Raw genomic sequence first — 27,377 nt, forward strand, 5'->3', positions numbered from 1 at the left:
AACTGCTGATATCCTGATTTGCATGCATGCCTTTGTCAGCTTAATCTTTAAATGCATTTACTTGTGCAGTAGTAATGTATGTGGTAGTGTGCCTGTTGTAGTGTAGTGTCCATAGTTTCCTTTTTTTTTTTAAAGCAAACAAAAAAATCAGAAACTCTCCCACTTGGTATCACAACTTATTACTAAAAAGGCCATCAACAGGGCTGAAACTCTTAGATCCACACAGACAGCTGCAGAGCAGTCCAGCAGTATTGCATAAAAAGATCCAAACTTTATCACTATGCAAAGAAGCAAGGGATAAAGACCCTCAACTCCATATCACATCTGTGCTCTACGTGGCAAGAGCCATGTTGAAATGTCAGAGTGTAACCTCTATTTTTGAGCCCCTGCTATTGCCCTGTGAGTGACTTGGGACTCTCCTCTTCCCCTTTGCCTTTCTTCTCCATGTCAGAAAATGTTAAAGGAGACAATATGAGCTGGGAGTGGAGGGGAAACAAAAAATCCTGATGGCATATCATTAATCACAAGAGCTATTCACGAAGAATCTATTATCTTAACTATATTACTAGTGCCTGATGTGTATCCCAAAGCAAAGGTGTGTGTATACTGGTTTTATATGCATTTCTTGCATTCCTAGTAACACGATAATATTAAATAGAATGCATTACAACTGTAAAGAGACCTTACAAGCACTAATAATTAATACAGCATTTAGAAGATGTAAAATGCTAATGATTATTCATGCGCAAAGTAAGTTAGACAGTTGCAACACTGGGAAGCTGGGGTGGGGATGAAAGAGAAGCACAGCAGCTGCATCAAAAGCACTTCGTCTCAAAAGTGTGGCTTCTCTGTTCTTTGGGACACATGGAATTTTGTCATTTTTCTTTCTTTCTTCTAGATTTTATCTTCTTGAACTCTAACACAGCTAAATAGCACATTCGGGGGAGTCAATCTGGCCCATTTCTGAAATATGACATAATCCAGGGTGAAATAGCTTTCAGGTTATTAATTAAGACTCTGCATCTTCAGAACAGAAACATATTTGTTTCATGTGGTGCTCTGTACAGTTGACATAGCAGGCCACCTGGAAAACAGAATTTTGTTTCACAAAGGCAGCAGGCTTCAATATTTAGAGTCAGGCTGACTACAAACCCTTTCAAAATCACTATCACCACACACAGGGGGTGAAGGCCAAACACACCAGACCGCTGAACATACAGGGAATTATGATGATCATCTGGATTTTAGAAATCAGTTTCAAGTGTCTGTTCTGAATAAAAGCAGAACAGGGATTTGCATCTGGATGCCATTGGTGACTATCAGCCTTAATGCCTAACCAAAAGAATTAAGCTAGAGTCTGATGTGTGTTTAAATCAGCATTAGGGGGGGGGGGGGGGGAGAAACCGGTTAATAGATCACTGAAATAAAATTATTTGGATTAGCAAAAAGCCAAGCAAACAATAAAACAAAGACTGCTTGCCTCCTTACAGCTTACTCCCCCAAACACAGCTGGGATTGGAGTGGGAGAGGGGAAGATTTTTAAAACCAGGTTATTTAAGTGATAAGGTTTACAGTGTGACCCCACACAGAACTGCACTTGCCCAAGCTGAGCCAAGATTTTAGGCCAGGTTTGTTGCTGAGGGAAGCGTACTGACCATTACTCCTGACTGAGGATGTTCAGCAGATGCAGAAGGCCCAAGTCATGCCATGCTTTATGTACGCTACTTGCTGCTTCATCATCAAGTATCAAGAAAACTCTCCTAACTGAGAACTTAACTGAAAACAGTAGGTGTCCACAAAAAATGGCAGTGCTGGTAGTTCGCATCTTCCTGAAAAATTCCCAACCAGGTTCAAGGTAATCATTTCAATCAAAGAAAGCTACTAGAAACAAGCTTCTTGATTAATCAAAATGCTTATGGACTTAGCCTCTGCTTTGAGCCCTTGGCTAAAGGGCTAATGGGATAAATACCACCCATCTGCTTTCCAAGCCCTAGTCAGAAGCATGATCACCATGGGGGTGGGGGTTGATACTGATAGGTAAGACAAAGGAATTTGGTAACAGTGATTAATTAAAGGGAAATATTAAAGAAAAACATGCTAGATTACAGTGAAGATGTTTCTGCCTTTGCAGTTAATCTCACACCCTATGCAAAGCACAAGCAACAGGACCTGAGAAGTACTGAACTGCCAGTCATCCTTCTCTCTATGATCAAGAGCCAGTGTTCGAGGTATCAGCACACCAGCTCTTTGGTCGCTGCTGTAGGATCTAAAGCATGGAAGCAGCAACATGACCTGTTCACTGAGCAGTGGGCTTGTCTTTTTTACAGGAGTAAGTGTTAGGAAAGAACAGAAAATGAAATGGAGGATATGTTGGTGCCACATGCAGCACACACATCTCATGCATTTCTCAAAAATACAGAATAGGACTATAAATGCAGAGAAGGCAGGAAGACTAAACAAAGGTAGGAAAAAGGCTTGTGAAAGCAACTCATGCAACTGGAGCCTCAGCCCGGAAAAGAGGGAACTGAAGTGAAATACGATAAAACCACAGGAAATCATGAGTGACATGAAGGACAGCAGAAGGACTACACTCACTGTTCATCGTAATAGAAGAGCCAGAAGGCATCAAAGGAAAGACCAGGGAAACTCAGAATAGGGAATGAATGAACGAACAAATAAACCACACACTTCTTTATATATAACTATCTGTTCATCTGAGGAGACATGAGGTGTTATGAATGCCAAAAGTTCATAGAAGTTAAAATAAATTAAAAAAAAAAAATTCATGAAGAAAAACCCTTCAAAGACTTTTAAATGAAAGCTCAAACCTCTGTTTTAGAAAGTTTTCAGCTCTCAGACTGCTGAATGCTAAAAAAATATACTAGGAAAATGCAACTGCACGCCTCCTTATTCTTATATCCTTTTATAGGCATATACTGCCTATGGATGTTTAACTGTATCGAGTCAAACCATTCTTAGTTTATGTTCATACCCTGGCTGCAAGTCACTCACTAGAGTTCCATTTTAAACTGCAATGTGGAAAAAGACACTGTAAAGCAGATCATACAGTGATGAAGATTTTCCTTTTTTAGTTTCACCTAGAAAAACAGTAGTACTTCTGTAGAGGGTTTATTAAGCTGTATGTAAAAGGTAGGTATAAAGGAGTGACTCTAAAGATTTCTTAAGATACAGATATAAAAAAAAGTGGAAAAAATAAGTTTTAGCTGCCAAGAACTATGCTTCAGCTATTTGCAGCAAAAAACCCCCAACCATACATATTTGAAATACTGTAAAATAGATTCACACAGATCTTAGGATATGGTTACCTCATACATCACAAAATGAACAAAAAAGTGAGTACATACCAATATCTCTAATAAATGAGACCCTAATTCTGCAGCTTAAACAATATATTGTAGAGTTACCCATGTCCATTTATTTCGTCACAAAAAATGAACTCCCTGATATACCTGAGAAGAAGTTCTGTAATCCTGCTACCAAGCTGAAAACTGAAGTGCTGGTTTACAGGGTACAATTTCTTCATTTATGCTCTCATTCTGAGGAACTTTAAGATCAACACTTTCAAAGATACATCAACAATATAAAGCCTGACATTTAAGTTGCATTTAAGTGACCATTTTTCTCCTGACTACAACTCCTGTTACTTTCATCGTATCTTTTTTTATACATACAACTGCAGAACAAAACTTTGCCTTTCTACATCTTGAAAAAGCTGATAAAAAATAACTTGAAATATTTTTTTGATTTATCTTTCTACAAGTAGCTCCAAGGCAGGCTTGTTTTCTTCAGATGATGTTGGTCTCCAGAATTCAAGTATGAATAAAATTGGGTTAATAAAGATCTAACAGCTATTTTTTGTTCCATTTTACTTGTACTTTTCCTTGAGCTTGCAAAATTATTCCAAAGGGATTTCAGATTGCACTTTTTTTTTTTAAACCAGGACTCAAATAAGAATTATATCTTCATTCATTCTTATCCCTTCTTTTTGGTTGACATCATGAATGTCATAAAATACTCTGACTACAAACTACTTGAACCTTTAAAACACTAATGTAGAAGGAAAGGAAGAGCTGACAGATGACTTATACTTTTTGTCCTCAAAATAAGACCAGAGAAGCAGGAGATCCCTGTACCTCATATCTCCAAACTTCTTGCTGATAGCAGTTCCTACATTGCTGATAGCTGCTGTTGCTTTTTGTCCTGCATGGCTCAGGGTCTCATGTGTTTTCTTGTAACTGGAAACAAAAAATAGAACAGAAATAGTATTAAAAAAAGAGAGGCCAGAATCCCCTGCAATTAATCCCCTTTTCCCTTATTTCCACATCTTAAGGTCCCATCCACTGAAAGGGTAAGAAACATAGTAACTGTAGCACAAAACAAATTACAAAGATGCCCGCTTCTGCACAGCTTCCTAAGTGCAGTTTAATCCTAATGTGAGCAAAACACTCTCCAGAGCAATCCTTCACTGTGTCTCTCCCCCTTGCAGATAACATCTCCTGAGCAGGTCAGCGCAAGCTGTTTAAAAGTAGAGTGCAGTGATTTGTTGAATACCTGTTTGATACAATTTCTGTTTACAGAAGATAATGTTTACATTAAATAAGCATTCTTGCAGCAGACACTGACTTGGTAGCAAAACCTGCTGTCTTAAAGCACAGAAGAGAATCAGGACATACACAGCTCTGCTGTTGCATACATACTCATATTAGGTACCTTTAACAGATACACTTCAAAATGATGTGTTGATATTTCAAATTAGACAAAAATTGATCAAACCTGTTTCCATCTGTTACAATTTTACTTTTTTTAAATTTCTTTAAAGGAAGAAGGTTTTGGGAGAGACAAAGAAAGATGAAACAATCTAGACAGTGAATTTATATTCTTAATGGGACTGAATCCTTTTAGGCGTCATTCATTTCACATATAGCATACACATTCAAACACAGAATCATCTCAATTTACTAATCCAGAATATATGCTCTGACCCACATAGACCTTTCAGTACAGTTAAGTTGCATTCTCAGAGTAATCAATAAGCTTTTCTGCACAGATGCTTTTTTGCTGAGTAAACTAACTCTCAGCATGTCAGAGGTTTCCTTCCAAGCAAATTATCTGATACTCCCAGTGACACAGACAAGCTCAGAATTAGAAGTACAGACCTAGTAACAAAAGGAGAGCACATTACAATCAGTCTTGTATCCTGTGGTGTCCGTTGGCAGGCAAGAACTGAAGAAATGATCATGAAAAATAAAAAAATACGATTCCACTGGTTCTAATTCTCCTTTAAACAAAATCTGTAATATTGCTAATGTGTACCAAAATACACCGGAGATTAATAAAAAAAAAATCCCACTGCCTAATTCCTGAAACAGAGTATTTTCTTCTTACTTTTAGGTATATGAAAGCAATATAACTTTGTGGAGGCAGGAGGGGAAATCAGAGAAGATTAACATTTGCAATATGGCACATCACATTTTACGTCAGGTACTTCTAGCCCTAGCAGTACCTATTGCTGAAAGTCCTCTGTTGAGGACTGTGCTTTACAAACCACAGGTTAGAAGGCAGATGCTCTATTCTTTCAGACAATATTCTATCAACAATTAATTTTCCCCAACACAAGTATTTTGATTTATGTTCCTAAGCCACAAAATACTTCCCAGACTACTGACCTAACAAGTTCTAAAACTGCCAAGTGAAACGGCTCCTTCTATGAAGATGCTTGTTTCTGTTTTCACTGATTAGCAAGGCAGTCTACTGCAAGCAACTTAAGACTAGGGTACCAAATCTCTAGAAACCCAGAGTTAGACAAGCTGAATCAATCACATGCACAATGTTGAATGACAACAAGGGCTAAAACATTGGGACAGTGACAGAAGCAGCACAAATTTTAATTAGAAAGGAAGGAGCATGGATTATGCCTGTTTTATTTATTCTGGTGGAATACAGAGAAGACTGAAAAGATTGTTTTCACTGGGTCTCCTTTCTCCTCAGCCAGTCTGTCCCTGGATGCAGCAAGACTGCAACGTTCTTACTTCACTGAGGCCTCATTCTCTAGCTTAACTAGTTTAATAACTCCGTCATTCTCTTGCTGTCAGTGGACATACTCTCATATAAACTAGAGTGAGATGAGACCCTAAAATAGACATTAATGATGCTTCAGTCAAACTATGAGCATGTAGCTTTTTGATAAGCATTGCCTATGAAAAGAAAATTGAAATCAAATATTCTAATGCCTGTGGCATACAAGCCTTTAGACATTTTCCTAACAGAGAAGCATCCTAAACCATTCAGCACAGGTGGAATTTTGCTGATGACTAAATGAAGGCCAACACTTGACTTCCATGTCTAAAATGTCCTTGGTAGCAGAACCTATTTATGTACAGGTTGACTGTACATAGTAAAATACTTTGCAGATATCCTTCTGAACTGATTTTTTGAAAAAGACACCTTGGAGTTAATTTTATTCACAGGCATATTTAGCTCTCTGACAAAAGATCTCCATGTCTTACCTTTCTGTTGCAGGTTCTTCACACTGTGTAAAACTGTTAAGAGAACAGTCCCAAATGCCCCATGCAGCAGACAGACTCAACTTTAATTGAGAAATATTAGAGTCCCCTATGTATTTCTGAACATTACACTGGTCAGAACACAGGTTCTGGGAATTGGCTGAAATGACACTGATTTTGGCATTCCAACTAATATTGTGTTTTCTCTGTAAATCCCATAAACCCAACATCCCCCCCAGTATTTCCACTAGCAAGGAAGACACAGAGACTGCATTTACGTTCCTAATGCTTTCGTCATTATGTAACAGCGTAAATCCAGCTAAGACTGTTACACAACTGGTCTTTTTTCAGCACCAACTTCAGCAAAAATGACCTTTGACATGAACCCCTCCTCCTTTCAGCAATGCTGAAGAAGAGCTTTTAGGAACAACAAAATAACAAAGGTAAAAATGCAGCGCAAGGTGCAATGCCTGGCAGCAGAGACAAGAAACAGTAATTTGCATCTTAGTAGAGCTCACTGATAGTTAGCTTAAAAATCAAGGCCCTCCATCCCTACCTCTCCACCATTATGCATATCACTATGCCTTCTTCATAAATAAAGTATCTTTCCACAGAGCACATTGCCTTCCTGTAGTTAGTTATGCTCTGTATTGATATACAGCACAGTATTTTGGCTCAGATATTTTTATCATCATAGTTATGTCATATTTACAGCATTCATTTGATACCTTGCCAAACACTCTGGTAACAATGATCTCTTCAACATATTCTCTCTGACCTCGGGGAATCTCCTCAGTTGTGCGTAACATTAATAATCTGAGCCAGCAGTTTGCATATCCGTGTGTAACACACGCCAGTTTGCAGTTTTATTTTAATGCACTGAACAGCTTACATAATTTTCAGATACCGTCAAGAGTAGAAATAAAGTTGAATATTCCAGTTAAGACCTACCTACATTTCCTTGGAAAAAGTGCCATACATACGGCGTAAGTCCTCCTAACACCACCAACTGCTCCAACATGCTAAGTCATCTACAATACCTGCACACTCACCCTTTGAGCAGCCATTGCTGGCAATCTTTAGGCATGTACTGACCACCCAGCTCATCGGGACAGGTGACAGCATCTCAACAGGCTGTCAGCCATCAGCTGAAATAAGGTCGGTAACCCCCAACCTTAAGGTAGAAAAGCTCCAGCAGAAACAAACTCAGAGAATATAGGACACAGAGATTCAAGAAACACCACCTATAGCTCTGTGCCTTTCTTACACTAATACAAAGTCACCATAACCTCCCTGAGCTTAACAGCATTATGCCAGATGCCCAGTAGCATCAGTAAAAGCAGAAACAAGCTACTTCATTTATGCAGTTAGAGTAGGAATGCCTTCTCTGTTTTTGTGGCATCTAAACATACTCCATAGCACAGAAGAATTGCTGGTAGTGGCCAACAAGGATCACATCTCGTATTTTTCACTTAGCAGTAAATATTTATAATCTATTTCATAGACAAGAAGGGTTAAACAAACATAGTATGTGAATTGCTGTCACAATTGTAAACTTGTAAATGAAACTCACCTGTGTAACTTTCAATATTAGCTTTTTACATGACATTGACCTAAGAATTTCATCCATCAACTTCCAATTCTAGTTTGGTTTTTGAAATAGGGTATTTCTCTAACAAAAGCAATTGTTTATAAAACTGATTATAGAGGCTATGATAAAATATGCTGATTTGCAGTTATATTCTGATAATATGCCCAACACATTTAAAAGAAGCTTTAAAGATAACTCACATCTCCAGTACTGTAACATACTAATTGGGCAAAGTAGATTTGCAACATATTTTGACTGCGTTTTCACCTGACAGTTTCATATACTGCATTTAGATTGTACTATAATGACAACCAGGTCTCGCTAGCTGATTTTTACAGCCAGTGAAAGCAAATGAAAGAAGATACTGTTTCATAAAACACAATGTGCAAAGGAAATAGTGCTTCAGCTAGAATATAGCCAGGCAGCAGACATACAGAGAGGTCAGAGGACTAGACATTTAAATGACCAACATTGTCTGCAGGATAAGACAGGATAATCATACCACATGCTATTTGATCTCATCTCAACTCAGTACAGAATTGCCCATCACATGGCAGAGTTAAATCTAACTCTGCAAGCTGCACATGCAACCTACTACGGTAAATTATAAAGAATTTAAATTCAGCTTCTGTAAAATTAGTACATCTGCTAATTAGTACATCTTCATTCAGCATTGTGCCTCTCCATCAATGCTTGCTGGCAAAATTAATCCATTTGAGAAACTCTCTTCTGTGATAAAACTTACATAAGATGCAACAAAATGCAAACAATTAACAACAAAACCATACAGTAGAGCAGAGCCTGGTAGCACAAGCCATGCCCTATGGAGCGTGCTTCTTTTTAGTTTTGAAACCATTAGTCAGTGTAAGGATGACATTTCTGGAATCAACGTAAAGCATCTGGGTCGCTGAGAAACTCTCAGCTAGAAAACTATTTTTCTGTTGATTTTCTGGGGAAAACGGGGCTCATCATTAACTAAATTATGCTAGTGCTCAAAGGAAATAAAAGCATATATGAATGGCAGATAACGTGTACATAAAACATTCTCTAAGAGCATTCATATTGCCATTTTGCCCACAAATGAACTCTAAGGTGTTGTGGGGTTGGTGGTTTTTTTTAGTGCTCACCTGAAATTGATTCCAACTCAAAACCAAATGACGACAGATGTACTTTTTTAGACATTCTTCCCTTTGCCAGGCATGTTAAGAATTAACTGAAACTGTGCTGCCTACAGCAGTCAAAGGAAGTATACCCCAGGTAGTTCCTCTCCCAGAGAGAAGGACAGACCTGAGGGAACCAAACCTCTGCAGGTCGCAGGGGACCTGCCTGCAGCCAGAAGTCTGTGCGCAGCACACGGACGATGACTGTTCCATAGGCTGGAGTCACGGGTTAGGAAAGGTACCAGACAAAGGTCAAAAATATCCCGTGCTGCCCTGCATTGTAATCTTCAAAAACTTGGGAAAAATCAGGGATACAATTGTGTGAAAGGCACTATTTGTGCAACGCAGCACAGAACAGGGGAAAAACAAGCAGTTGTGGTACAGTTAATCTCCAGGTAGAAAAGCCACAATATGTTGGCTTAAGCACATTAACCTTAAGACATTCCAGGCCAAAACTTCACAGTTCATCACACCTTAAACTATGCCAGTAACGCTGTCTTTGGGCTCTGTACTGTGCACTAGATCAACAAAATTATGGAGATTAAACATATCCCAGCCTCCCTTTTCCTTTCTTCCCCTTCCTTTCTCCTCTTCCTCCTTTTCCTTCCTCTCCATTCCTCTCCCTTTCTTCCTTCCTTTCCTTTTCCTTCTTTCTCTTTCCTTTTGCTTCACTTCTGTTTTTCCTTTTCCTTCCATTTTTACCTTTCCTTTGCTTTTCCATTCCTTCCCTATCCCCTGCCCCCTTTCCACTGACACTTTCCCAGAAATTTTTAATTCTGGTCATTTCAGAGATTCCAGTTTACGCTCAGGCCTCCCCTCCCCTCCTTACAGTTAGATATACATACATACAGATAACTATAATATATGTGGATGTATTTTCTGGTGCCCAATGACAATCACAGTGGGTTTTTTCCTGAGAAACTAACACTATATTCATTGATCTGGAACAGATCACCTGACCTTGCTGGGGAATTTCCATTAGCTGAAGGTTCTGGTGTAAACAAGCGGACATATATCTTTTAGAAAAGGGACAATGAGAATAAATGAAGTTAACTGCTCAAAGTCCTTTCTCCAACCTCACTACTCCACCCTTCCAGTGGCCAGAGATCCATGTGGAAAAGCAGCAAAAAAATTATCTTTGAAGAAGGCACAAACATTGCCTGATCTGACCCAAAGGACACAAAGTCAGTGGAAGTGACAGGCTCCCTTTACTTCCATGCAGCACGGGCTCACACATAGGTAATGTGCTTGCTAAAGCCAACATGCAATTTCTTCACTTACAAAACTGCTACATTTACTTGCAAATTCAGAGAAGAAAATGTCAAAAGGTGATTACACATTGCAATGAACAAAACCACCCACATTTCTTTTACTACCACTCATAACAAGTATGTGTGTGGGAACATGGTATACTGAATTCCTAAAAGTCACAGTAGGACTGTGGTTGTCCACAAATTATACCTGACTTCCTGAGAAAATTCTGAACCTCTGGAACACATTACTATATATTTAAAATTATACTAATGGAGACTGCAGGTACCGTAGATTGTAAGTCTAAAACACATACAACACAACTATTACTTTCTATTCTCTCATCACCTGGCAGAAACTTGAACTACAAAATATTATGTTCCCACTACTTGTGGAAACCCATACAATTGTCCTCAGGCTCCCTATCAGCAGAACTAAGCTTGCTCACATAGTTTTCAACCAGTAGCCAACAAAGAGATCTTTATTCTCTCTCTGGAGGGGAAGGCCAAGCCCGTGTTGAATGCTCTTGTCCCAAATCTCATGTATTATCAAAACCTTCCTAAAAAGGTTTCAAAAGACAGCCTCCACCTGAGAAAGCCCCAGGCACTGTCTAGAAGATACACTGTTCAGAGCTAGCACTTACAGTTCTCTTGATTCTGGCCTCTAATTTATGAGATTTTCCCTTTCTACACCAAGTGACAATTTTTGTCTGTGAGGGCAAAAGATGGAAAGTCATTTTGAAAACATAGCTTTGCGAGATTCCTGTCCTAGACGGCAGTCTTGCATGGGTCCACCTTCCATCATATCAAAGGCTTCTCAATCCCCTGGCTGGAATCACTAAGTACATATGGGCTTTGAGACTTTTCACTTCATTTCACTACTACAGCCCTTTTCTTTAAGTTTTTAGCTATTCTAATAATTTATTGGCCATGGCAGAACTGCTGCTTACAGTGGTCTGAATGTCTGGAGTATTGTTTTTTGGAGGGTTTAGTAGCAAAACCAACCATTTTCATCTCCCTAGAAGTTACCTCTGTAGTTATATTACTATTCCTTCCACGGGTTGAAAAGTTATCAATTTAAAACAGAGGAGGCTTATGCCTTCTAACAGTTGCTAACATTTCAAGAAAGAATGACAAAGGAGCTTCTGGGAACTATTAGGCTAGAGTGAGGTTATTGGTGGGCAATTTTACAGATACAACTGCTCCTTAGAAACTCAGTAGTACTGAAATCTCTCCCAAGAGGACAACACTATAATGTCCTACTATAATGTTTTTTTCCAGAGAAGTACAGAAAAGCACCAGATTAAAAGCTGAGGGACAAAGCTGAGCATGGCTACAAACATAAATGCTTGGCAAAGGCCAAGGTATCCTGTGGATCTATGTCCTTAGTGCTTCATGTGAGGGACTGGTGAGGAGGATAAATTAACCCTTGTAACCTTCTCCACATATAATGCAATGTAATTCTGTAACGGCATTGAAGAATACTATTACTTGGGACCTTGACTGTCTGGAAAAAAATGAGGCAACAGGAGTCTCGGGAAGTTCAACAAAGGGAAATGCAGTTTGGGATTAATAACCCCATGCACCAGTAGAGGCTGGGGATCAACCAGCTGGAAAGCAGCCTTGCAGAAAAAGACCTGGGGTCCTGGTAAACAAGCTGAACATGATTCAGCAATGCGCCCTCACAGCAAAGGTGGCTAACAATATCCTGGGCTGAATTAGGAAGAGTGTTTACAGGTCAAGGGAGGTGACCCTTTCCCTCTACTCAGCCCTGGTTATGGCCACACCTGGAGTGCTGGGTCCTGTTCTGCAATTCCCAGCACAAGGCAGACATGGACATACTGGAGCACGTCCAGCGAAGGGCAATAAAGACTGCTAAGGGATTGGAGCATCTCTCATATGAGGAAAGGCTGAGAAAGCTGGGACCGGTCAACCTAGAAAAGAGAAGGCTCATGGGAGGATCTCATCAATGTGTATAAATAACCCGATGAAAGGGAGTAAACAAGATAGAGCCAAACTCTGCTCAGTGGTATCTAGTGAAAGTGCAAGAGGCAATGGGCACAAATTGAATGCAAGAAATATTTAAACAAAAGGAAAAGGGGTTTCACAGTAAGGGTAACAGAATGCTGGAACAGGTTGCCCAGAGAGCCTGTAGAGTCTCCATCCTCAGAGATATTCAAAACCTCACTGGACACAGTCCTGAGCACCCTGCTTTAGCTGACCCTGCTCTGAAATGGGGAGTTGGACTAGACAGTCTCCTGACATCACTGTCAACCTCAACTATTCTGTGATTCTGTATAAAACTAGGTCAATCTTTATAGAAGCTATCTTTTTACCTTAATGCACTACACAGTGAAAATCTGAAGTACAGAAGGCTAGAGAGAGCTGTGGGAACTCTACTGAAGCACCACCAATCAAACAGCTTTAACTAAGTAAACATACTGCATTTAGGTTACATAAAACCTTTCCTTTGTAGCAAAACGTTAATTAGAAAAGCTCAATTATGATCTTTGTAAATATCCCTGTAAAGACATTTTTAATGATTTCTTAAGCTAAAATAAATAACCTTGAAATCCATCAACATTACCCTGCTTCTAGCATCTAAATAAGAATGAATTATCTATGTTTAAAATATAAATATAAAACCTGCATTTCTAGAAGCTATCTGAATATCCACCCACCTCTATTCACTGGAAACCCAATCTTTAAAAAGGTGTGTGGGAGAAGTCATTCCAGTTGAATGCTTTACCACCATGAAAGCAAATTAAAGTTGAGGCAATCATTTGCTCTCTAGTTACTGATATCCTCTATAGTAGAACCCGCTGCTTTCCCTAACACATAGATTATACTAAAAAATCAGTGCACTGAAGAATAGCAGAGGAAATTAACACGGAACTTGAAAAATGCATTATGATTCTGGTCATCATAATAAGTGAATGACTTCCAGGTGTATTTCATACAAGGGTGAAAAATGTAAACAACATTACAGGTTTTCTTTAGAGAAAAACAAAGGTGATAAAAAAAGCTGATTTGATAGAAAAAAAGCTGCACATTACTGCTGCAAATGTAATGTCTTACTAGAGGTAGTTAGAATTGCTTTTGCATACCTTAAAGCATGAATTAATGACAAGGAAACAGACTTTGTACAGAACTGTGTGTTGAGCCTGACATAATCTTCAATCTATGGAGGACATCAGCCTATTGACCTCCAGCTCTAGCTTTCCTCAGTATGAAAACTATTACTTTATTTTTTTTTTCTGTTTAATCATAGCAATCCTTTAATGACAATTTCTGACATGTACATCTCAAGCATGCTCAGGCTAACTCCTGAGCTACCCATGGCCAACCATTAAAAATGTAAATGCTTAAAAATAGTCAGAATCTCAAGTTTAAATTTAGTCATTCCAGGTGGCATCCATCCTGTGAGTTAGGTCATGAGTCTTAACTAGTTGTTCAGACACCCTTTCCAGAACTGTTTCTGAGAGAAGTCCACCCCTCTGTCTCTAATTCCACTTTAACCCTAAGAATGCACCCCTAAATGGAGAGCTTAAAAAGATTATTAAGAGGACAAAAATTTGATGCTTTATTGCTCTCTGTGGCTTTCAAAAGTACCCTATTAAAGAAAAGTGGTTTTAACTTCCAGAAAAGCACAGCAGCTACAAAACCCAGTAAGACTGAGTGAAAGCAAAATTTGCCTCCTTAAAACCAGGTCTCTTTAAATTTTAAAATGACTAATTGTGGATTTAGAAGCCTAAAGTACAGGCATGTAAATATTTTGAACTTCTATTTTTTAAAACAGGCTTTTCATACTTACTAAATCAGAGAATCTTGGTGAGTAATGCTATCCCATTGCTATTTTGGTGCAGCAACAATGAATCACCTCTATGATTTAACACATCCATTCTGAAGAATGCCGGATTACCATGATTTGTACTGGCATCAGTGTACTGGCATGAGTGTCAGCCAGAATTACATAGCAGTTGGACCACGAACATCAGGATTTTCAAGGGCACAAACGGACTCCTGCTGGTCAGTTCCACATAACTACTTGTGGACACTCATCACATAATGGCTTGTTGGTTTTGAAACTTAAATACATCTTAAATAAAAAGTAGCAGCTACCATACTGATAAAGTCTCCTAATTCTCTCTATCCTTGTGGAAAATGTCAACATTGTGAAAGGAAAATGAAAAGCTGTCTTGGAATTTTTTTTACCAAATTTCAAGTAAAAATGAAACTTTTTGTTTCAAAATTTTGCTAGTGTCTCACGGTAACTCTAGTTCAGATGTCTTGTGCCTCTCCTCTCTTCGAAAGCTCAGTGTCTCTAGACTACCCTCTCCTAGCACAAGCCAGACATCCTCACTGAGCCATGTTAATGACATGTCATGAGAAATAGGACCAAGCTGAGAAACTGTCCAAAAGTTAGAGATAGGAGACATACAAACTGCATTTCCTATTAAGGGGTTTATGCCTTATTTGACTTCTCATTAAAATACAAAGAGTGATTATTTTAATATAAAAATGTACATTTTTACATATTTTTTCCAAGTCTCTCTCAGGGGCTTGAGTGCACCAAGAGGCACTGCAAACTCTTCCCCCCACTCCCATGGGTTTGGCCGCCCAGGCATTAGGCCACCTCTGACACTGCACAACTGTGTAACCTTGGGCAAGACTGTGGTGACAGTGCTGTGCAAGAAAGAGTTGGGAAAAGCCTTGTTAGGCACATCTCCCCTTCACTTGGGAGGTACACTAAAGCTTAGACTGCACTTAAGCCCTTGGTCCTTGCCTGAGTTATGTTACTGGTGTGCCTGTATCTGCTCAGGTACCTCACTGACCTTGACTCACAGATTTGACTTCCTGGCTTGACCTTGAACCTGGCTCATCACTACAGACTCATCTGGAGTTCTGAACTCTTGGCTTGACCCTGTTTACTGCCACTGGACCTGCTCTGCCCTCTTTGTTCAGGTACTGTGGGACTGCTTCTTCATGAGTGACGCCACTGCCCTGCCTGCCTTGCTGTCGACTCCTAGCTGAGTTCTGTCGTGGAGCAGCTCACTCTTGCTTCTCCCTAGGTGTCAAATTCAGTTGTCAATTGAAAAGAAAGAAAAAAAAAAAAATCAAGTAACTTTTCAGACAGCACTTGATGAAAGGTGGGTGGTTCTTTCTGCCAATGTTGCTATTAATTCAGCCCAAAAAGTTTTAGAGGAACATGGCATGTTCATATGTGTAAGTATAAAAGATCAGTATGAAGCTGAGACCAGCCCCTCAGTAATTATCATGGCCTTCCTAGAGCTTTGGAATTCATGGTTTTATTTGCCATCTCTCTCAGTGACACTTTATGAGAGATACAGAGCAAAAAGTGTTTGAAGATTGCAAGTAACACTACCTATCCGGGGTTTGAACATTTTTTTTGTAGCAGAGTCAGGATAGGTCTTATCACTATGTCCATATGTGTATTTTTAACTCCTTGCTTATGTGAGACAAATGACTTGGACCAGTACTTCCTGGCAGGAAGCTGCAGCCCAAATAACCTCCCTACCTTCCTCCCCTGCTTCCTCATCCAAGAACTGGTGCAGTTTTAAAAGGCACCCTCCTGGAAGGCAGCAACTGACTTAGACTACAGACTTCCACAGTATAATTGGTCTGGTTCAAAAAAAAATAATTTCAAGTTAAAACCATTTCAACAACAGCAGTGGAGTAACAATTCTTCATATTTATGCATTACCTTTCACCCTGGGAACCCAAAGCTGCTTACATATTACACAAGGCAAGTTTCGCTGAACTCTTGTGAACTAGTTACACATTCCGCGCAGTGGTAAACCAAGGCTGTGAGAGGCTTCAGGGACTTGCCTAACACCACACTGCTGGAAAATACAAAAAACTCGACATATGTAGGACTTATGATAACCTCAAAGATGGTACAATTACTCCAACATTTGTTTGTTTCTTTTGGACAACCAAAAGCAGGAATTAAACAAACATCAACTGATCCTGCCAGTATTCCTTACAATTCAGATGACAGTACTATTTTTTTAAATAGTTGCTAATATTTTGGTAATTTTTTTCCTTTTTTTTTTTTATATTATCTCTCTTGGAAGTTGAAAAATATAATACACTGAAATTAAAGAAGGTTCCTTCTCTCCTCAGTAAGGACTCTCTGAGAATGTGTCATTGGACAGGAAGATAACTTTCTCAGGACCTCAAGTTTTAGTTGCTGTGATTTGCACGACTGGGGTGCGACATAAATAGCAAAGCATGTTGCTGCTGTGGAAGGGTTTTTTCAGGACTCCTTGCTCTGAGAAGCCTGACATTTTTGTCCCTGCCAGCTACTCCTCCTGGTATTTCAATTGCTAAATTTCATACCAGGGCTCATCAAGACAATACCCCCAACATGCTACACAACATACAAGGATGAATTTGTGCAAGGTCTATACTCACGCAGAAGTTGTCTGCATGTCATGCCAGCTTTTGCTAAAGTTCTGCTTCAGTTCATTCATCAAACTTATGCCAAGCTTTTGTTTAATTTCAACCAGGTGCTTTTCTTTGGCTGCTAGCACTTGCCGCAAAGTTGAAATTTCATCCTCTAGCTGAGAGAAACAAAGAGGGAGGAGAAAGGAGAAAGGTGTTAGCCTGGTCCCACAGAACAATAAACACATATGATGTTAAGAGATTACATGCACCTCACATGAACTTGCATTTTTCATAGACAACCAGAGAGACGGAGAGATACAAGCGCTTGTCGAGATCACAAAGACATATCCAGAACAGAGCCCACACTACATTAAATTAATGTCTCAAACTGCGTTGCCTATGTGCACCATCATACACATGCATGTGATGAGAGAGAATTTTCCAGTAAGGAAGTGACTATTGAGCAACTTGACTAAGATCTGCCTGAGGGCATGAGGAGTCTCAAATTTCAGCTTTTCATTCACTAGTAAAATGGGAATGGGCGGAACAACAGAAGACTAGATAATTCAGGCAAATATCACTCTTTGAATGCACAGGCTTTTAACTTCGTATCTGCAGCTTTTTAGTTTTCCACTCATTAAAAAAACAGATGCAAATTCTTAGAAGTAGGTTAAAAAAAAAAAAATCTCGTTACAACATATGACTTGAGAGTATCATAAAGAGTTATGTCCTTGTCACGAGTTTTATCTATGTATTTTAGGCCCTACATATTTCAAAATAGTAACATAAAAATATATAGCAGATGGACTGTTAACATGAATGAACAGGTTCTACCCAAAGCATAGAAGCATTCAGAAGACCCAGCAGATTAGTCTTTTCAGAGCTCCTAGTCAAACCAAACTGTGCGAATTCAAGTTGTGAAGACGCCATTCAGCCCAAACAGAGGGATGCAAGTCTCCCTGCGGTGGACATTATTTGAGACATTTAAGCCAAGCCAGTGTTGGAGCAAGCCAAGGACCAGAACACTTGACTGGAGGATGAACTGCTGAATCAGCCTGCCGCTGGCTCAGGATCCTCCCGCTTGGGTAGCACTCCTGCAAGCACAGGTTTGCATTCTTCACCCGGAAGCCTCCCAAGCCAATTAATTATACAAGCAGCACTCAGAGGTACTGAAGCTAAGAAGGGCAAGTGACACCAGAGCAGCTGCCTTTCACTTCAGGTTTAGAAATTCCCTTACCGACTGTGATCCTTCTCCATATGTTAATAGGATAACATATGGTAACATATCAGATTACCATATGTTAAGTTCCTTGGAACCACAGTCTCCATGTGATTTAACTCCATAGGCTGCAGTGAATAAGGCAAGCACCAGCTGAATCAGTTGCTGACATCCAGGGCTATATTTAGGATGTCAATACCAGCATTATTTTTATTTTACACACTCATGCATTCCGTTCCCTGTAAAACTGGCTGCGAGCTCATTCTTCTTGGGAAAGTCTCACCCTTGAATCCCCCATCTATCAGTTTTTCTTTTGTCACTACCTGCTATCTAAATCATTCAAGCAGCTCAGGAATTAAGCAGCAACACTATGAGCACAAAGCAAAATCATGACCTCAGTGAAGCAGGTATCAGTGTATATACCAATGCCTTCGATGCCAACACTTCACTAGTAGAATATGTAACAATCCAAAATTGCTTTATTCCTTCCCATGTCCCTTATGCTCCATTATATTCCTAACCTGCAAATGAAACGCTGTTAAGAGGCAGCACGAGTTTCTCTTCTGAGAGAATAACTGGTTAAATGCTTACAGAAAGAAGAAATCACAAATGTCGGCATTCCTCAGGCGGCAGTTCAGAGCTCCCTTTAGTTGTTTCCCACTCACAGCAAACCCCTTAGTGCACAAGTCTGCCTGAGTAACACTGCTAAAGAACTTAACTTAAACCAATACCAGTATGCTTACATGTACTTAAAACATTAATGCTTTCCATATGGGCTAGCACTAGGCGGACAAGTAGGTACCTGGATATGTAAACATTCAAGGGCTTCTATTAAAATTACTTTCCATCTGTTCCATTGAATAGATACCTAAAGCTGTAAAGCCCTAAGCAAGCATTAACCATGTGCTCAATGGCGTACGTCTGAACAACATTTTTGACTGTATTAAAAATAATAAAATATTTTTCTGTAGAGATCAGTTTTGAATTGACAAAATCCTCCTCAAGTTCCATCATTTTAAAATAATGGCAGATACAAAGCCCCCCTCAAGTGCTCAGGTATCAGTGATTGAAGACTCTGAAGTAGTAGAAAGGATTAGGGACTTATAGTAGGGTCTTGAAAAGCATTTAAGCAGGTTATGAACCTAACTCCCATGGAAGTCAGGCATCACCTGCTTAGGCATTTTCAAAAAGTCCACTCTTACAAGTGCAGACTCCATTGTGAAACTAGGGCTTAAGTCAACAGAAATACAAGTTTCTAGTCCTCCCATTTCCCTTCTTTCTAAGTGCAACAGTCAGAAGAATATAGACGCATCATATAGGGACAAAGTTCTCTTCTCCCTTTTTGTGGGCCTAGGAATCAGAGTTACTAGCTGTTTTTTCTTTCCTCTGTTATTTTGTGGGACATGTAGAAGCAAGGAGAGGAGCTGACCACCTAAGACATTACAATTTCCATGATTAGCTGACATGAGTAACATGTAAATCACACAAAGGTGAGACCCCAGGAAAAAATCCACAATTACAGATAGATCTCTCTGAAATCTGGGACTGACTAATAATATGGAAGAAGGACAGTGAAGTCCAGCACACAAACACAAAAAAGTATTTTCCCTTGTTTTGCCTTTTTTTTAATTATTATTTTAGGGTAAATTGTATGTTTTATGGGGTTGAACAACCTTTTAAGATCATGGCATGCCTGAAAAAAAAAACACCCCAGTAATTCTCCAGCATATAACCTTTTCCATTTTTTCCAGTAGACACTAACAAAACAGCTCATAACAAACAAACCAGAAAGTATTTATTCAGTAAAATTGAGCATTTTGGATAAACTACTATTAATAAAATATTCTGTCAGTTGGTATTATCTATATTCCAAGATACACATAGTACTATGTAAAACATGGAGGTGGTAAGATTCAGCTACTGGTTGGAATAATACGGATGAATGGATTGAATGGTAAGCTGAATAGTAAATTGAGTATTTATTATGCTTGTTTTAAGGATCAAGGCCATAAGTGGTTAAATTAAGGGGCCCCAAAAGAAAACAGAAGCCAGCATAGTTAAATGCACAAGTTAGATTAAGCATCCTTTTTCCCTACCACTACATCACCCAAACGTGTAGTGTCCTAGCCCGGCTGTTTGCGCAGCCCTCCGCAGCAGGGGGAGCTTAACCAGGTAAAAGCCATCACAGCAAAAACAAGGGCTATTTTTAAACCAGCTCAGTTCCTAGATCCAGCAGTGCAGAGAGGTGTGCAAGTACCTGTGTGGGTACAGCACAGAGGGCAGGAACAAATGGCTGGAGATGGAGAAGAGAGGAAGGCAGTGATCAATTAAAGCAGCACATGCAGCCGAGGTCCTGTACTGTGATACACACCACAGGCATACATCACTACCGAAAGGAAGGCAGACATGGCTGTTTAGGAGTGAGAACCACCTGTGGGACAGGCTCTGTCAGGTATTGTTTAAAGAAATAAAACACAAGTTACACAACCAACACTAGCAGCGTGATAATATGCTGACAAAAACTTGAGATGGAGCGAGCAACTACGTACAGCAAAGAGAGCAGAGAAACTGAGGCCATGGTCCCCTGAGAGGGAGGTCTTGGAGCCACTGCTGTCCCAAGGAATTCCCACCAGCTCCTGTGAGCTGGTACACCCGTCTTTGGTTGCACCACCACAATTCACCCCTGCACAGCTGCATCACTCACTACTAGCTCACAGCACAGCACCTCCCAGTCAGGCTGCCAAAACCAGCCAGGAGGCTCACAGGTGAAAACAGCAGGGGTAGAAAGTTTGAAAGGGCACTGCCACAAAAACTCTCACATCATGGAACCACGGCTTGGAAATACCCTGGATTCTCAGGGCAGGCTCACACACTTCACCACCACAGGTACCACCGTGGCAGCCAGACCGCAGCATGCATCTGCCCACCTGTGCTAGAACTGAACATCAACTCTGCATATCCTGTAAGAAAAGCTGGAAAACATCTAACAGACAAAAAATGTAATCATGAAGGACCAGCTTTATTACTGGTAGAAAGAGCGAACTATAAGTGGGTACTTGGTAACACAAAGAAGTTCACTTTGTGAGGGAGAAAATAATCTTTTCCTTCATTTCATTGGCTTTCAAAACCAACCCCACAAGACTGCATCTTCTCTATACCGTTCTTTCACATGATCCTTTTTATGTCAGAAGACAAAAAGAAAGTAACAGCAAACATACAGAAAAACTGTCTCTCAATGAAGCCAGCCCATGGGACCCTTAAATTCTGATTAGCTATTGTATTTAGTAAACTAGTGATTGTTACTGAATTGTTACCCCTTTTCAAAATTGCTGGGAATTATAACATGTATACTAAAATGCATAAAATATTTCTACGGAAATGTGAGCACCTTACTACGGTAGCCTTTTAAAGAAAGTAGTTGAAACTGTGAACAGAATAACATAGCACAAAACATAATAGGCACTTCATCTCTGCACCAAATCATATAGCTCAAATTTTAAACCTCCAGGCTGAGTACCTATTGATTTGTAAGTTTTTCCTTGGGTGAACAGCACCCAGAGACAGCAGGGACGCTCATAAATATAATTAGTCATAAGTTTGCAGAAAAAGGTACTCACATCTTTCCTCAAACTGGGAAAAAACGTGCAGTAACTCACACAGCTAAACTTAGAACCTGTGCATCAGCCAGAAAGCTTGTAGATCAAACCAGATAGCTGCTTTTGTGACAGTATGGGAGGGGGAAGACAGCAAGGAGTAAATTACTACTTTGATGAGCATAATGGAAGGACAACTGACAGCAGTGAGAGAGAGAGCTCAAAACCTCAGCCCCCATCATGACTCAAGAGTCACTGTACCATGCTCCTCACACCAAGGGAAGAAGGGGATTAAAAAAAAGAAAAAAATCTGCCCCGCTAACAAGCTTCTGGCCTTATGTAAAGTTTTGGCCTACAATTTTCTGCTATTATTCCGAAGTGTCAGACTGTCTTCTGTTAATTCAAATGACTGTTAGAAGTTTCTGTAAGAGTTACTCATTTTATTTGCATTGTAGAAATTCCAGAGCTGGATTAGAGTCAGAGCCCTGCTGTGTTAGCCAGACTACAAATACAAGAACAGAGTTAGTCCACACTCTGAAAAGCTTGCAGTACAAAGAGACTACTAGCAGGGGAATAGGAAAAGAGGATACAAAAAAACCTGTCAGAAAAACAGTAGTACTAGTTCCCCTCCTAATGTCGGGGAGGGAAGGAGGAAGAGGAAGAAGAAGAAGAATACAGAGAATATATACAGCAGATACACAACACAGAGATGGAACATATTTTTTCTGTTTAAATACATGCACAACGGGTGCTCACAACAGCTCCCCATTATATCAACTCTTAAGTGACTGCAGCATTAAGATTTGAACCTTTCAGAACAATAAGAAGAAAGGTGCTTGTTCCTACAGGCTCAAACAGGTATCACCTAACACATAGGGACATGGAAGAAAACAAAACTACCACCGATGAAGCAGAGGGGACTTTAAAGACTAACAGCTTTTCAAAAGGAAACATTAACCAATTCCCACAGAGGTTTCTTTCTGAAGTAGTCAAGGTCTTACACAGTTTTTACAGTCTTTTCTAAGAATCATAAGCCTCATTTAAGTTTAGACTTTGTTCACTCTAAATTCAAGTTTTCCAAACCTTTCTTAGCATAATTATCAGTTTGATTTGCTTTTTAAGCATAAGCTGTATGCCAGTAAACCGCTGCAAGCAATTCACAAAATAATTTCTAGGTCAGCCAAGATCATAATATTTGAAAGGGAATCTCTCACTTGTGTGTTAGTACATGAATTAAAGCATTTCTACCATGAGCCACTGAGAACTCTCTGCTCCCACGGGAATCAGCAAGCAGGAAGGATGCCCGGAAACACTTGAGATTAATTCTTGAGAGAGGCATATCATTCTCAGATGGCTGCAGGAAGTTCTTTTTTTTACTATTCCTTGCTTCCATCTGCCTCTTAAGTCCCTTTCACCAGAAAAGAGAATCACAGAATGGGTAAGGTCAGAAGTGACCTCTGGAGGTCATCTGGTCCAACCCAACCACCCAAGCAGGGCCATGTAGAGCCAGTTGCCCAGGACTATGCCCAGACAGCTTTTGAATATCTTCAAGGATGGAGACTCTGGGCAACCTGCACCAGTACTCAGTCACACTCACAGTAAAAATGTGTTTGCTAATATTCAGAGGGAACCTTCTGTCTTCCAGTGTGTGCCCATTGCCTCTGGTCCTGACAAAAAGCAAATAATGAACATCCAAACTCCTCTCTCATCACTATGTGATGAGCTGACCACGTAAAGTTTCACCCTCCTTCTTATTATTTATAGATGTGAGAGGATCAGCAAAGAAGTAAAAATTAACTAGCAACTCAGAAATACAAGGCTTGACAAAACATTAAAGCTAAAAAAAAAAATCTTTTGGGTTTTGTTTCACTAGAAAATTCTAGATCAGCACTGAAGGTAAATGACTTGAGAGTCATTAAGAATGTGACTTCTTTGAATATTTAACATCATAACTTAATATTAATCTAAGTATTTCTGTTGTATGAAAGACAGGGATCAATCTCTGCAAAAGAACTGTCCTCTGGATATGCCCATTCTGTGTGTAATAGCAGCAAATGCTTCACAGAGCACTACGGAACAATTATGAAGGAATGTTTTTTCCCTAGCCAGATTACACTTTGAGGGTATATGCTCACAGAGTCCTAAATTTTGGATTTCCTGCTATTCAAATGGGTTGTTATATTATTCTCACTATGTGAAAGTTCCAACCTATCGTCTTAAAAATTCATTATTTCAGTTAAGACAAAAACAACTCCCCCATTCATACAGCTGTGATTTCTGTTATTTGTCTCATATTTAAAATAAGTAAACCCTCACTTTTTTCCAGTCTCTCATTTTACATTTTGGAATTTCAATTCTGTTTCTGCAGTGTTCAGCAGCAGTAATTAAAACTGAATCCACCCTCCCATTGTAGACCGAATCTACACAATCTCTTTAACCTTTGTAATAAAAAGACCATATGACTCACACCTTTTTCCTCCCATCTCCTTATTACTAAGTATAATTTTTAACTTCTTCACGGTGTCATGACATCTCCGGAAGTTCTTTAATTAAGCAAACAACAAATGCAAACCAAAAATATAACCCTCTCCAAACACATCAGTGCCAAAGGAAACAAAAAATGTGGTAAAATTACTGGGCTCATCACCATCAGTCTCTTCTGCAACCATCACCATCATCTTTTCCTTTGAGCAGCACACAAACAATCTTTTCCATCAGGTGTCATAACCACTGTAACAATACCATAGATCTAATAAGAACACCACCTTTCATTCTTTATAAAGGAAGGTTTATAAATAAAGACACATCTTGACTAAAATGGTAAGATATATTTAACTTTCTCTCTACAATCATCAAGTAGTAGATATTGAATCTTCAAAAAATGTCTAAGGAAATTAATTGCTTCACATTATTGTAGCCTAGAATAATTTTATTAAAAAGGAAGAGCATACGTTTATGATGTGTACTTCATCCTACAATTAATATCTTCCAGTTTAAGGAAGTAGAAACAGTAACACTCACAGAAATTCAAATTCATTACCTTGGCTAGTTCAATCTTTAACTCTTCTTTTTCTTCTTCAGAAATCATATTGGTGAAATCAACATCAGTGACCACATCTTCATCTGCTTCATGCAAAGACTGGGTTTCCAACAGGCCTTAAAGTAAAGAGTTAAAAGGTCAAGGACAACCATTATTATTTCAGCTATTATACAGACCTCTAAAATCTAAGAATGATATAATATTCACCCACTAGGAAAAAAACAAAGAAAAACAAAACAAACTTTTCCTGCTAAAGGTCATTTGGATTCTGCTACTCTTTGCTTCTGAAAAGCTACTGGAAGTATCAGATGGTAATGTCTGCACAGAAGCAATTTAATATGTGAAAGCACCACTTGTTCCCAGAAAGCAATCACCTTGGACCCCACTAGTCCTTGACAAGGCATTTCCTTGCTTCTAATAATACAGAAGAAAAAAAGGGGGGGAAAAAAAGAAGAAAGCAAGCTTTTTCTTCAAAACAAGAAAGCTAGTTAATGTGGATCACTGATGTGAATAGTGACAATAGTACACTGAGCAATATAGGAAGTATATTATGGAGCCAAGTTTGCTTTAAAAGTACCTCTGATTGCAGCAATTTGAGAACCTTACAGATGTACACAGTTTGCAGGAGCAAACATCATACCTCCTGTTTGAATCTTCTAAATGTTAGAGAGAAGCATACCTTGATCACTCAATCTAAACCTGCAAAGGCTCAACAATCATGCTGGACCTCTGGTTACTTTCTTCTTCTACACATCCAAGATCAGGATCAGTATATATGATAACCAAGATAAGCACATACATTAATGTTTGCAAGACCTGGGCCTGCCTGGTGTAATACATATAGAGGAAACAAAATATATCCTATCTCCCAATCATTCAGTAAAGAGAAGAATGATTGCTGGGGTTCCAACCATTAATAGCCTCTCATTCTTCATTGTCTGCAAAGAAAACAATGCAAAACATGAGATAACAGAAAACATTCTTGCTCCTTTGGAACTTGTTTTGAAGTTCTTGATCTGTTGTGGAAGAAAATTCTTCTCCAGGCCACATCTAGGACAGCACTCTTCCTGGTATTTCAGTCCTTCAGCAGGGCAATTGGCCATCTCGGCTAACTCCTGACATCTGTATTCTACTTAATACAAAAGAGAACAATTTCTTTCCCAGGTCCACAGAGGCCTGTACAGTCTACTACATAGAGATTAGAATTTAACTTTGTTAAGTTTTGGCAGTAGGGAGTAGAGGCTACAAGCAGCAAGTCTGAAGTATTCAACAACCTGAAACTGTGTACTTTATATTTTCATGCAGAAAGCAAAACTCCCTCCAGCTTTCTGTCATTTCTTCCACCTAGAGTCCCCCAGTGTACCTGGATTTCCTCCTATTTAACAGAACAGAACTGATTTGATTCACACCATCAACTTCACTGCAGAGCACAATGTGGTGAACTCGGCCTTGTTAATTACAACCTCCCCTGAGTGGGAAGATAAAGAGCAGGAACACAGGTGCTGGACCCCACCTGGCACCATACCCAAGAATAGAGCACCGCCCTTAAGCACAAAACCTTTTAAAAAACATGAAAGCATAGAGAAGTAGTTACTACCCTAGCTATTACCCAAAAAGCAGCTTGCCAGGAAAACCTAGATTACCGAAGCCACAACAAAAGAAAAGCGCATTTATTCAGTGGGAATACTCCCAAATCACCTTTATTAACACCCCTCCATCTCTAAACACAATTGTTTCGTTTTTGTTTGACGATTAATAGTGTTGCTATGGGAATCAGGCTAAACTTGGTCCCCACGGTCTTGAAAGCAGTCTCTTTTTTCATGGATGGAGGAGCAGCAGTACAGGGCAGCTCTTGGAAATGCTGGGAAAAACCTCGGGGGAAACTGAGTTAAGGACAAAAACCCTTATGGAAACTCTTGGGGTAGATGTGAGATGAGGCTATCTTGGAGCAACTGACAGTTGAGCTAATAAGGAGGCAGATCTGTGCTCAAGGGACAGCATTGCTTTGGGATTGGCTAGGTAAAGAGGCCAGAATTGCTGGACAATGGTTAGATAGAGATGGAAGCCAACATGGGCCAAAATCACCAAAGATGACTGAGTAACACTTAACTAGACCCAATGGCCAAGTCCAAACTTCAAGATTGAACTGAAATTACAATCCATTCCAAAATAGCATATGCATGTCAATCTTCTGCATGATCCTCTGCAACCCCATCCAGTGCCAGTCCCAATTCTTATCTCTTGCTTCTTGTCTAAGTCTTCTAAAATCTACTCTGATCCTTCAGCCTCCACTTTCTTGCTCAAGCCACTACCAGAGTCCTCCCTAATGGTCTTTGTACCTCCACAAAGGCTTCGCTTCAGTCAACCCACAGTTCGAGTCTGAACATCTCTCCACCATACCGTGGGTTGCAGTGTTCTTTCAGCCAGTCTCAGTTCTGAAACTTCCTCACATGAGCACTATCACGAGCAACCTACATTCTCACTCTTTCCTTGCTGTTCTCAGTCTCTGTCTCTCCTTCATGATCCTTGTTTTTTCCAGCCCCACCTAGTAGCTCTCAGTCCTGGACTTCACCTTCTGCTGCCGTTCTA

At 39.6% G+C, this 27,377-nt stretch overlaps 1 protein-coding gene across 3 annotated transcripts in view; it reads right to left on the reverse strand.

Moving 5' to 3' along the window:
• The window catches only part of TPD52L1 (tumor protein D52-like 1), a 38,280-nt gene extending 12,815 nt beyond the window's left edge, over nt 1–25,465 (reverse strand). For 2 of the 3 annotated variants that reach the window (XM_010562516.1, XM_010562515.1), the window contains exons 1-3: nt 24,789–24,836; nt 16,964–17,112; nt 4,155–4,256 (exon numbers count right to left, since the gene is read on the reverse strand). In XM_010562516.1, the coding sequence (XP_010560818.1) occupies nt 4,155–4,256; nt 16,964–17,112; nt 24,789–24,836 (299 nt within the window). Of the gene's footprint in view, nt 1–4,154; nt 4,257–16,963; nt 17,113–24,788; nt 24,905–25,428 lie in introns of those variants that run through there. The other variant, XM_010562514.1, reaches the window with a different exon arrangement.
• Between the last annotated feature and the right edge of the window lie 1,912 nt (nt 25,466–27,377).

The sequence above is a fragment of the Haliaeetus leucocephalus genome, unplaced genomic scaffold, assembly GCF_000737465.1.
Source record: "Haliaeetus leucocephalus isolate CR32 unplaced genomic scaffold, Haliaeetus_leucocephalus-4.0 Scaffold160, whole genome shotgun sequence".
NCBI lineage: Eukaryota > Metazoa > Chordata > Aves > Accipitriformes > Accipitridae > Haliaeetus > Haliaeetus leucocephalus.